Here is a 12,007-nt window from a genome sequence, read left to right on the forward strand (position 1 = left end):
CGGTGCCCGCGGCGCCTCGTCGCCCAGGAGGTCGCGGGCGAAGGCGGCCAGCGCGGGCGCCGCCGGGGCCCCCTCCGCCACCTCGGCCACCAGCAGCACTGCCCGCCGGCCGCCCGCCCGCTCCACCAGCGCCCGCAGCTCCTGCAGCTCCGCCGCCGCCATCTCCCGCCGTGCGCCCTGCCCGGCCCCGCACCCGCACCGCCCCCGGCCCCGGCCCGGCTCCGCACCGCCCACTGCCCCTCACCCGCCCAGCCACCTGTACCAGCCCCGGCCCCAGCGTGGAGCAGCACCCCGTGCGCACTACTCGAGGCAGCGGGCGGGAGGGTGTCAGGAATCTCCCCACTCCAGCCCCATCTCGGTCCCTGCACATCCYCGCGGTGGAACAGGTCCTGCCTGCTGCCTTGGTGGGCACAGCAGAGAGGGTACTAGATAGCTCCCGGATCTGTCATACAGACTCAGAATCCTTGCACACGCTGGTTTTCTTTCCAATGAGGAAAAAAAAACTAGTATTTGGAACCATGTAGAGATGTTCTCCATGGCCACTGCAATTCTTTAGTTAATTTTGGGTACACATGCACTACTACCAGCAGAGGCTGGTTGGAAAGGTGAATGTCACCCACAATACCCAAACAACCTTGTTTACATTTCTTTACTCATTAACAGAGGKAAGATCTAATAGCACATACAACTTTATCTCCCTTTGTGTTACTTRAAGAGGTACAACTCAAACAGTTCARAGGCAGTCATGAGCTCACAAAATGTCTTCAAAGCCCTGTTAGGAATCTGAGCAAAAAACCACAGATGTATTTAGAAGACCTGACACTCCATCAAACATCCACCTGACAGTCACAGTTGTAGGGAATCACTATAGACAGCCCTACATGAATGTAATCACATCCCTTACATATGCCTGCAGCTGTCCAGAACAGATATCACATCTGTTCATTTCCTACTTCAAAGGAGGAGTGAAGATGCTTTGTTCAGAGAAACAAATTTGGCATGTGTATTTGTAGTGCCTTGAATCCTAAACAAAATCAAAGGTCCACCGCATTAGAGCCTGCATTTRCCAAGATTAACCTTTCTTCTGAAGAGTAGAAAGAGGACAGGGATAAAGGATTCTTGTGTTAGCTGAGGCAGCCCCAGTTTTGGTCCCATGGCAGCCTGTACCAACTCAGCCCYTGGTATGGATCCATCCAAGTCATCACACCCCTCTGGACTCTGCTCAGTGGAGGTTACACACCATAAGCAAATAAAGTTGGGAAGTCACTGGCACCCCGCAGTGGGGACACAACCTGGCTTCCTRATGAGGAACCTCAAACTTTTCTCCTGCCTCTCTTTTCCAAAATTCTGTTCCCTTTGAAAGTTGCCCATCTCTGCAGTTATCCTAAGTTTCCGTATATTTCCTTGAGTCACCATCCCTTTCCAGATGGCAGAGGGGCTTAGGAAGGTATGGCTGAAGAGGAGGGTGGGAATCTGGCACAGGGCCACATGCAAAGAGCCCAAAGTGTTGGGCAACAGGAGGGAGGTCTCTGCCTGCCCTCTTAGAGACAGATGGAGGATGCCTATCTGCCTATTCCACTCTTGGATCCTCCACTGGAAGGTGTTAAAGAAGTGGCAATAAATATGAAACCAGACCTAAGGACCAAGCTGCCTCTTCTGGCCTTTTTTCTGGCTGTCCTGCTAGAGCCTTASCTGGGGGTTTGACAAGAGGACCAAGGACTAGCTGTTCCCAGCCACCAGTCTCCATTCTTTCCCTGTACACACATGCCTTTGACACCAGCAGTCCAGCTTTTCTGCACTTACCTTTTGCAGCGCCTCTTAAAAATCACCTCAGACTTCACCATGCTGGGGGCCACTGCTCACAGATGTAGCTCCTCCTGCCTTCCTCACACTGCCTCTTGCATCCTCCTACCTCCTTCCCATAAAGCCCCTTCTTAGCATGGGCCAAGCTCCCAGGTTCTCAGAACCACTGCCTTTATAAAGGCAAAATTCATCTCGTGGAAATGCTCATGGAAAATCTCTTCCACAACAGAACAATGGGCTACCTCATCCAAAAGTCTGCCAAGCATCAGCAAAACCAAAACACTTAAAGAAAGGTTGTTTTGCTTYGTAAAGCCACATTCTTAAGCATGTGGAAGGAACCCATATTTGAAAAATAACCTGGAGGATCCGTTCTCTGAGGAATATTGGTTTACAGGATCTGTACCACCCTCAAATCCCACCCCTTCTGTATCATACTGCACAAACCTGCAACTTCAGCAAGTTTCATAGTCTTAGATATAAGCTTTAAACCTTATAGATACACATAGACACAGAGAAATGAGATAAATATCAGGTTTTTAATCCTCCTTTTGACGATAATGAAGATCTTAGGATGACAAAAGATCTACAAAAAACACCAAAGAAAAAATACATATAAATTCCCAATGCAAAAAAAAAATGCAGTGGCACCTATAGTGCTTTGCCATGCTCAGAGAGGATGTACTCTATCTGAGTACCAGGACTTAAAAATAATTTACTGCTCCCATAGTTCCTCCCATCCAAAATAACCCATCCCAATAATTCAACTGCTGGATGTGTATCCGCTTGTATGTAAGGTTGAATCCCTGCTACAAARAACACTGGGGAGTTTGAGGAGATTTGTTGCTGATGTGAACCATGTACCAAAGACTCCTGAATCCAGCTTTGCCTGGGAAAACATGGTCTTAGGCCTTAGTCTGAATTTCTTTCACTGTTYCAGTTTTGGGACAGTTTAAAATCCAGAGGCCTCTGGCCTGCTCTGATTCCCTCTCTGCTGACAGTTCTTTAGCTATTTTTTTTTTAGGACAGGTTTCTTAGGGATATCTTGATAATTAAGTAMGGCATTTAATGCAAAGCAAAAACTCATTTTTGATAGAAGTTTCCCGGGGCAGATTGTTCAGCCAATGTGGCAAAGAACTCTGAGCYTTGTGGCAAGGACTGTGTGATGCTTGAGAGCACAGTGTCCCCTTCTGGCAGCGGATCAACACTGAATCACATCCATGCAGAAGGTCTGGGCAGACAAGCAAGGCACCAGGAGGGAAGTGTTCTGCAAAGGGACATCCAGGATGACAGTGCTAGAACCAACCTGACAGGTTCTGCTGCCCAAGGGAAATCATTCTCCATCTGTCTTTGATACCTTCTCTTGCCTAGGTTCAGGCAGAACACGGCAGTATCTGAGCTCTGGGAGTGAAATAACGAATGGCTCCTGGGAGTCGACTTCTAGGGAAGAAAGCACAAATGATAGAACACCTGGCACCATCCTTTCAAAGCCCAGGCCTGTGGCCACCCAAAAAGGTTGGCGCATCCCTCCATAGAAGAACTCAGGGTCAGTGAGATCATGAACTGTTAAAATCATCACAGAAAGTCCCTGCAGGGAGTCAGAACTGCAGCTCATACACCGAGCAGCATTTCCATTGTCATGTGTGTTTTGGGGCAAGGAAGAGCCCCATCTGACTTGGAAGAGGGCACACACTTGGCTCAGACATATTGTCCATCCCTATCCCAGTATGTAAACCCTCATTCTCATTTCTGGTTCATACTGCCTGCAAGGTCCCATTTGTCTTCTCTCTTGTATCKGAATCCAGTCAACAAGCACCACTTCAGTCTACACTGTCCCTCAGACTCTSCCCTGAGCATGTTTTTGTGTCTACCACCCCTGTGTTTAGCTGTGTTACCAGGTTACCTTCATGGCAGTTTAAGGCTTCTCTCAGTGCCCTACAGGCAGCTCTCTTTGCCTCTAGGACACCTCCAGGCTGGCCTGGGCTGTAGATTGCTGTCTCCACGGTCACTTGCAAGGCCCCATCCAGCACGCACTGCATTCTCCTCAGTGCTTTCACTGCCTGGTCCAGCTGCTCCTGGGAGTCAGGACGGATCATCACAAGCACCAGTACCTCCGGCAGGCAGGGGAGGAGGTTCCTCACATCSCGGACGGCCTCCTCCAGGTTATCCCACTCCATGAGCCTTTTCAATACACTGGCTTGCCACAGCATAAAAATCAGATGTGGTGGAACCATATCCTCCTCTTCCTTTCCCTCATTCTCTGCCTGCTGTGGTTTGTGCTTGATGTCCTCTGTGCCACACAGGTCCCGGGTAAAATCCACCAGCAATGAGGGAGCTCTTGACTCAGCATGGTCCACCTCCATCACACCCACCCGTCCATTCCGGCTCCCCAGCATGTCCAGGAGATTGAGGAAGTCCCAGGTGGTTCTGTCCACGAGGGAGGCCGGCTCCTTTGATGCCATAGCGTTCTCTCACACGTCAGTTTACCGTGCTGCTGGGAAAGGAGTGGAGGGGGTGGCTGTAGCAAAGGTAATTGCACAGCACAGGCTCAGAAATAGCAACAGCTGCTGCTCTGAATAGCCAGTGCTGAGTTTGGTGGCACCAAATGAATATGAAAATAATAGTTTTGAAAGATTCACAAATTGCAGCCATGTGCTATTTGGGGTTGGACCTCCCAAAAACAAGCTTTGTACCTCTGCAGTCTGGTACAATAGAAAGAGGTGACAGGGGAGGGAGAAGGAACAATTACATACTTTTGGACATAGCAAATTCAAAAGGACTTACTGCCTTCTCATCAACAAAATCCAACTATATGATAGTGAACACGGGCCTACCAACCTGCTGTTATAGTCCACTTTCCTCACTACATTTCCTTCTCCTTCCTCTGCAATGCCTAAAGCTGGAAATTCCATCCATCCTTCCTTGAATCCAATGTGTCCAACCTGTTGGCAGTTGTGGAGGACTAAAAGCCCTATTTGACCTGGTCCAACATCCCATAGGCTGCAGTTTCTCTCCACAGGTTAAAAAAAATGTAGCTTCCCATGGCAAGGGCCCACCTGCTGTCATGGACAGCAGTGTTAGCAGGATTAGATCTTGAGGTACAGCAAAATAATTTCTATACCAGAGCTGAGTAGCTGGGTCAAGCTTTTTAATTCCAATTCAAAAYAAAGTTTTGATTTACCCAACCATGTATTCTGTACACACAACTATTACACCTCTTTCAGAAGGAAGAGGATTAGCTGTGAAATACCAGYCCACTGCAGGAGACAGGCAAAGCCAACAGCTCAGAGGGCTCCCTAACACACACTGGCAGCAGGGAGAAGGCAGGTCTCATCCCCTGGGAAGGACTCACTTCATTGRATTAGGCTCGAGGTATGGTTGAGACTCACCTGCCTGATCGACTAGGGATGCATTGAAAATGATGGAACTACATGGAGGATGTGGAACTGCCTTCACAGGGTATCCATAGGTCATTTTGGGATTATGACATCAGCAGCAACCATGACAACCTGCACCTGCCTCAAACCTCTCTTCAAACTACCCAGTATTTTTGGGGGATTTTCAGAGATAAGAAATTCTGACCCTTGCACTTCAAGACTTTAAATTCATTTTCCATCACCTTACTATGAAAGTGCTGTGAGGATGCTCACTGCCCCACATGACATGCTGGGAATAAGGCTGGCCAGGAAACCAGCCAGTGTTAATACTCAGGCACTACAGAGTYGTGTGATGAAAATGTGTTTAAATAATTTACACAGAGCAGACACTACAGGCACATGTACTGCCCAGGTACACATGGGCTAATTATTTGGTATTCTACCAGAACTACCATTTTCAGATGTGAGAGAGTCTTTGCACCTGCTAGGATTTAGTGTCTCTGTGCCTTAAACTCTTGATACACTACTGAGAAAGAAGTCTCTCAAAATTGGTGGAGGCGACAGAAACAGAAATATACAAAAGTTAAACAGATTCTCCATTTTATTTTCAATAAAAATTTAGATCCTAGATGGATACAGCATCTGTAAAAACACAAAATCAGAGAGAATTATGTTAGAAATCTTGTTTTCAAAYACAAGTTTTGCAGTTACAGTGTAGACCATCAGTCTCTTCAACTGTTATAAAAGCAACCCCCAGTATACACAGAGAAGGTGTGAAAATGGAAAAGCCCAACAGCTGGTTCAGTGCCTCACAATAGCACTTTGCTGGTGGCACAGACTCTGGCAGACAGCCCTCCTGTGCAACAACAGCAAGAGTTTCCACAGCTCTGGAYTGAGCATTTGTCTGTGCTGCTCCTACTGTGCTTTTTCTAAGACACAGGAGAAAGACAGCAAGGAAGGAGACTTCACTGCACCCCCTCTGATACTCCTTTTGATAACATCACTAAGAAAATACTGCATCACTGGTCTGGGTGAGGGATCTAGATGGACAATCTCACTGAAGCCCTAAAACACCAACTGTGGAATGGATGGGTATGGCCAGGACAGGAGAGCACAGTCTTCAGTTAACTTTTGGGAGGTAAGAGAAAAACCTTACAGGTAGAGAAGTAGACGGATGCAAAAATACACAGAATAAATTAGGGGAAAAGAAATCAAGACARCTTTAGAAAGCAGCTGAGTCCTGGAACCTGAAGAGCCTTTGCAGACAACTTGAGCAAGGACACAAACTCCTGATAGTGAAACAAATCCCCTCAGCACAGGAAGCCAGGAATAAGCCTTTCCAAGCTCTAAAAGAACAGTCAACAAAACCAGAGCTCAAATATTCCCTCATACTATGTGGAATTAAAAGACACCCCAAACACTGCCAATAAACATCTTATTGCTAAAACACATCTACTTACCACCCGGATTCTGTGTCCAATGGCCTTGGCAGGAAGGTTGGAGCGGAACTTGGCACGAACCATGCCACTGTTGCCATGGGCGCGCGTCACCTTGCCCCAGATTACACGTGTCCTGTTGGGTTTGCCTCCGGGGGTTACCGTGTTGCTGGAAAAAGGGAGGGAAGTGACAGCTGAGCAGGGCAGTCACAGCTCTGCTGTCACCAGCAGTGACAATGTGGTCTTTTTAAGGCACCTCAGTAATTTAATTCTGTCACCATCTTTAACTAGACCAATGTCCACTTTTATTAACTTGTGAAATTTGCCAGACCTGGGATTTTCCCTTAATTTTTCATCTTTCAGAGGGGTAATTACAGCTTGTAATTTATCAGAAGCTCCACTGGACAACTATTAACAACTTACAAAACTCAGAAATTTGGAAAACACTGCTGCCAATATAATTAAACTGAAAAATCAACAATTTGAAAATGCAACACCTTATAAACAAGATTTCCCCAGACACACCAAACGCAGGAGAGGAACAGGCTACTGAGACAGATGACAAAAATTGCTTAAGMTGAAAAGCCACGTGCCATGTTGGAAATTATGGTGGTCAAGTTATCAGTCTGAGCAACTTTATTCAAGGCAATTCTGACTTCTAAAAACTGTACTCAAGGGAAAAAAAAAAGGAAGCGGAAGTAATAAGCAGCCGTTCCCAAGGCCTGTGCCAATCGCCACAGAGCAGAAGTGACAGTACTTGGGCACAAAAAGTCAGGATACAAATTCATCCAGGCTTCACAAAATCATTTAATTGTGTAAATAGGTTAACAGCTCATAGCATTTAACAAAAATTCACCCATCTCCATCAATGTTATCAACCCACATTCAGACTTGTCAGTCTTAGGCAAAATTTATTAAGAATACAACACGACTTACTTTTTAGCTTTGTACACATAGGCACACCTCTTGCCCAGGTAGAAGTCTGTCTCCTGACGGGCATAAACACCTTCAATTTTCAGAAGGGCCGTGTGCTCCCGCTGGTTTCGGAGGCCACGTTTGTAGCCAGCAAAGATGGCCTTGCACCACAGCCTAAAGACATGGAAAACATCTGCAAATCGTAACTCACTTCAGAGTAACAAAATTAAAAACGAATCACAGGCTGTTTCAGCAGAAACGAATCTCCCACCAGTAGTAATTTAGCAGAGGAAATACCCAACTTTTACAAATCACTGCAAATCCTTAAGTTCAGTTAACAAAGGCAAAGTAAGTATCTGGAACATGAAGTATTTCTGAGAACTTTGCATCTTCCTGCTTGTCATAAATTCCTGCCACTACAGTACAGACTTTATACTAAATCCCAAATGCTTTGCACAATGGGAAATTTATTAAAGGGAAAATCACATTGCTTTCTTTACTCAAGGAAACAGTTTATGTCGAAGCTCTACTGTACACTSGAGTTTCACAGTGTGCTTACAAACCAATTAATTTTACACTGACGTTTACTGACAGGTCAGAGAGAGAGTGGCACATCGTAACAACACTACAAGCAGGTCAAGGCAGATACTTCAGAATAGGAACACACAACTGTGGGYGTTTAACTGGGCCCAACAGGGCATTGGACAGAGCAGATATCCTGAAAAACGAGAGCACCCACACGAACACTGCTCACTGCTTTAACACYCTCAGAAATGCTCAGTTTAACCACGCTGTAGCAACAAGCCGACAGCCACCTAAGGCAGTCACTCACCTCCCGGCCATAGCGTCCTCCCGCACACCTGGTCCCGGCCGACCTGGAAACAACACACAGCCCTGAGTCTCGGACCGGCAGCTCCGCCCGGCCCGGCGAGAGGGAGCCCGAACACCGGGGGATCACCCGGGAGCCACACAGAGCTCAGTGACGCTCTGCTTCCCGACAACGCAGTCGCCTCAGCGCCGCTCAGGCCGAGGGCCCCGACCCGCGACTGCGATCATCCACCGCGCATCGGCGCCATCCCGCCCTGCCCCCGCCCCGGACCGCGCCATACACCGCGCCCCGGGAGCCCCGCGCCCGCCGCCGGCCCCACAGCGAGGGAAACATCCCCCAATTCCGCTCCCGGTCCGCGGCCGCACTCCCGCTCACCCCCAGCGCCCCAAGATGGCGGCAAAAGAGAACCWCCCCGCGCTGCCTACCGGGAAACGCGCCACCAGGACCCGCCGCGGGCAGCCCGAGCGCTGCCTGAACGGGCTGTACCAGGCCATGATAGGGCACAGCGGCCCCCGCGCCGTCTCCACACAGCCCCGAGTCCCGGTTCATGTCCCCGCGTTCCCCGGAGATGATCCCCAGAAGAGCAATCCCGGGAGGGGCGGCCCCAGCCCCGCCGCGCAGGCACCCGCCGGGCAGCCCCGCGAGGCCCCCGAGCGTGGTGGTTTCCATGGAAACGGGCGGCGCGTCCCGGTGAGGGCGGGAAGGGCCCGGTCCGGGATCGGGAGTGGCAGCGGGGGATTGGGGACAAATCCCGGTGGGAGGGTGGGGGCAACMCGGGCCGGGCTGTACAGGGCGAATGAAAACCGGCCGCGGCCGTGAAACGAGCCGAGGAGCCCGAAGAGAGGCAGCGTGSAGGGAAAGAGCAGCCCTGTGTTTCCTAAATAAGAATAGCTGGAAGCTTGTACTTACCAGTTTATCCATGTCAAGATTATTCGCTCTCAGTTCCTGTCACTTCCCTCAYACTGCTAGAAATTCAGGAGCACTTTAAGGGATTTAGGGAAGGGAAACCTTGAGAACCCTTGATGTTCCCTTTCCTTTTCCCTTTCCCCTTCCCTTTCCTTCTCTTCCCATCCCTTCCTTTCCACTTCCTCTTCTTCCCATTCCTCTCTCCTCTCCTCCACTTCAATTTTGCCTTTGCCCTTCCCCCTCCCTTTTCCCGCTCCCTTTTTTTTTTTTTTTTCCCTCAAATGAGTACCTTGCTGTTCTAATATTTCTAGCAGAAGGCTGAACTGTGTAAAACCACAACTATTTTGCTTTCCATTACACCTTTTTTTTTGGTAAAAATGAAGCTACTTGTGATTTCTGGCCCAACCTCTGCTCCTRTGGATATTCAGAATCTTTCTTTTCCAGTTATTTGCCAAACAGAGCTAARGGAGATGTGACATTCTCAGCTACGCATTTTCTCACTGGAATTCASTGGAGTCTCTTTTCTTGACTACAAGGAATGCTGCACAAAATGCTGCCCTTGAATCCATTTTCATTTATCAGGCAGCAGGGTGGGAGAAATGTACATCCAGGACTCTCACACAGCAGAGGGAGTTGCAATCCCCACAGGAACAGGAGGCCAGACCTTTAATACAGTTGTTTTAAAAATTATTACTTGATATGTTTTTCTTTCCCTTTAGATCAGCAGGGAAAGAATGCCAACTAAAACTCATGGGGAAAGCTGAACCCTTTACCTACCTCTTTTTTTTTTTTTTAATATTATTAATAGAGTTTAATGAGACAGTTCAGCAAGCACAGCAATGAAGGACGATGACAGTGGATGGTCTGAGGGCAYTGTGTTGACACTAAAATCCAGAACAAACAACTCATATCTGTAGTGTTTCCTAATGCCCTGGACAGTGGTTTCCTTCTCAATTCCATGTCAATAGAAGCCCAGAGCCTACAGGATTGGCACATGGATCTGCTGAGCAAGGATATAGATATAATTGGAGATATACAATAGGATCAAAGCAGCAAAGGAGCTTTAGAGAAACATTCCAGCTGCCATTTTTCCTTAAAATATTAATATCCTGAGTTAATTCTCTCCTGGTCAGAAGCTGTGGATGGGAAAGATGAAAAACTGTTGCATCCTCCTTTGTTTCCAAATAAGTCCCTTTTTCCTATGAGAGCTTCATGTGTYATTTCTTCTTCTATAAATGCTGGTGTAATCATCTGTCACAGCTATCTCCCAACAAGTCTTTTTTCACCATATTTTTAGCATTAGGACTCCACATGTAATAGATTATTCTTAGGTTGTTTAGACTCAAAATATGGATTGTGKATTTCTGAAAAAGATAAAAATTAGTAAATCACTGAAAAATATTTTATTAGTGCCTGTTGACTGGAGACACTTCTGACTTTCTTGAYATAGAAGTACTGCATCTCCACTTCCATTATTGATTCCAAGGTTGAAAAAAAAGTGATGGGTTTTGTTTATTATACAGATGATTTACTTTTTTTTCTTTGTTAATACTATTATCAGATTCCTATCTCAAATTGTTACTTTTTTTATAATTAAGATAGAGAAAAAAAAATCTCAGAAGCAAAGGGATGAAATACGTTCCTTCTTTGTCACAGGTGACCGTCAAAAGATTACCACAGGTGACCTGCACAGAGGAATTAATTGGGTAAGTGGGTACAAACAGTACAAGTGAACATATTGATAATGTTCAGAATCACTACTATGCTGCTATCTTTTCCTGCCATGATTTAAACAAGCTTCTTCAAATAAATCAGGGYGCCTGTACCATTACCTTGTCTAAAAGGCTGTTCCATGTTGTCATCCATTCAGGAGTCACAAACCTTATCATAATTGCCTGGCTTAGGGGAAATGATATTCCCTTGACCCAGAGCAGTATTTAGCAGTATTATCCTTTAACTTAAATACCTCTGTCTCTCCCTGCTCTTCCTACAGATTTACTGAGAGCAATCCCAGTCACTCCCCCTCACACACTTTCTAATCTTATCCTTAAGGAGAGGAGTCTTCTGTTACAGCACATTTCAACACATGTTGCATTAAACAATTTCCTGCAACAGACAGGGACATCAGGAAATAAATGTGTGAAATCTGAGTTATTTCTGTTTGTTTTACCTATTCTGTACTAACRTCACATAAACCTGGAATGAAAAGTGGCCCTTCTTTTCTGCCAAGTGAAATTAACATCATGGTCCAACTGTAAATTACATGTTTTCTTCAACAAAAAACAACAAAAAAGGAGGAGGGAAAATATAACAGCTTTGGAGAGGTTATAGCCACTATGCATTGGTTTAAACATTTGCTTATGAAATATCACTGATTTCTAGTGATCCAGAACATAACTGCRTCCAAACTGCTTTAAGCTGCATAGAATATGTTCATGTCTTATGCTAGTAGGGACTGTCTGATGTATTTCCTTGGCATGCTTACAGGTTGGACTGTAATATTTTGCAGGCTTAGGATATGTTTATGCAAGATTTTTAGAGATGGCACAAATCCAGTTGTAGGTAGAGCAGCCAAATGAAGATTTTGTTAGTGGCTGTTGATACTTCCATTGCAGTGACAGTCAGGATCTCAGCCATCTCAGAACTGCAGTTGTACTATGTGTTGTACAAGAAATATCTGGTTTATATGTACAGGGTTTGGAGGGATTGTTCAATGGCTTATGAAAACATTAAAATTTTCAGAT

The 12,007-nt window shown here is 46.5% G+C and overlaps 3 protein-coding genes across 5 annotated transcripts in view; all 3 read right to left on the minus strand.

The window, feature by feature from the left end:
• CUNH2orf72 (chromosome unknown C2orf72 homolog) overlaps window positions 1–201 on the minus strand; it is a 5,252-nt gene extending 5,051 nt beyond the window's left edge. Inside the window, exon 1 of the mRNA XM_057367232.1 lies at window positions 7–201. Within this exon, the coding sequence (XP_057223215.1) occupies window positions 7–162 (156 nt within the window). The 5' untranslated portion in view covers window positions 163–201. The remainder of the gene's footprint in view (window positions 1–6) is intronic.
• Window positions 202–2,326: 2,125 nt separating this feature from the next.
• LOC130574152 (uncharacterized) lies at window positions 2,327–5,687 on the minus strand. Of its 3 annotated transcripts, none has more exons than XM_057367187.1 (3): window positions 5,190–5,687; window positions 3,704–4,291; window positions 2,327–3,240 (listed from the first exon to the last, which is right to left on the minus strand). In XM_057367187.1, exons 2-3 carry the CDS (start codon window positions 4,260–4,262, stop codon window positions 3,134–3,136), a joined length of 666 nt encoding a protein of 221 aa, XP_057223170.1. In that variant the 5' UTR covers window positions 4,263–4,291; window positions 5,190–5,687; the 3' UTR covers window positions 2,327–3,133. The 3 variants fall into 3 exon arrangements, with proteins under 3 accessions (XP_057223170.1, XP_057223168.1, XP_057223169.1); XM_057367186.1 differs by having other exon boundaries at window positions 2,333–2,386; window positions 3,107–3,240; window positions 3,704–5,687; XM_057367185.1 differs by having other exon boundaries at window positions 3,704–5,687.
• A 73-nt stretch (window positions 5,688–5,760) lies between these two features.
• RPL35A (ribosomal protein L35a) lies at window positions 5,761–8,783 on the minus strand. Its single transcript, XM_057367189.1, has 5 exons — window positions 8,733–8,783; window positions 8,361–8,403; window positions 7,550–7,702; window positions 6,638–6,782; window positions 5,761–5,819 (listed from the first exon to the last, which is right to left on the minus strand). Exons 2-5 carry the CDS (start codon window positions 8,369–8,371, stop codon window positions 5,796–5,798), a joined length of 333 nt encoding a protein of 110 aa, XP_057223172.1. The 5' UTR covers window positions 8,372–8,403; window positions 8,733–8,783; the 3' UTR covers window positions 5,761–5,795.
• Between the last annotated feature and the right edge of the window lie 3,224 nt (window positions 8,784–12,007).

This window comes from Malurus melanocephalus, unplaced genomic scaffold, assembly GCF_030028575.1.
Source record: "Malurus melanocephalus ecotype Western Australia unplaced genomic scaffold, MMel_1.1 scaffold_75, whole genome shotgun sequence".
Lineage (NCBI taxonomy): Eukaryota > Metazoa > Chordata > Aves > Passeriformes > Maluridae > Malurus > Malurus melanocephalus.

Excerpts from the sequence above, each read along its gene's own strand:
- RPL35A (XM_057367189.1), bottom strand. Across the intron at positions 6,783-7,549 it reads TATGTGTACAAAGCTAAAAA|CAACACGGTAACCCCCGGAG; the intron begins GTAAGTCGTGTT and ends CCCTTTTTCCAG. Across the intron at positions 5,820-6,637 it reads TTGGACACAGAATCCGGGTG|ATGCTGTATCCATCTAGGAT; the intron begins GTAAGTAGATGT and ends GTGTTTTTACAG.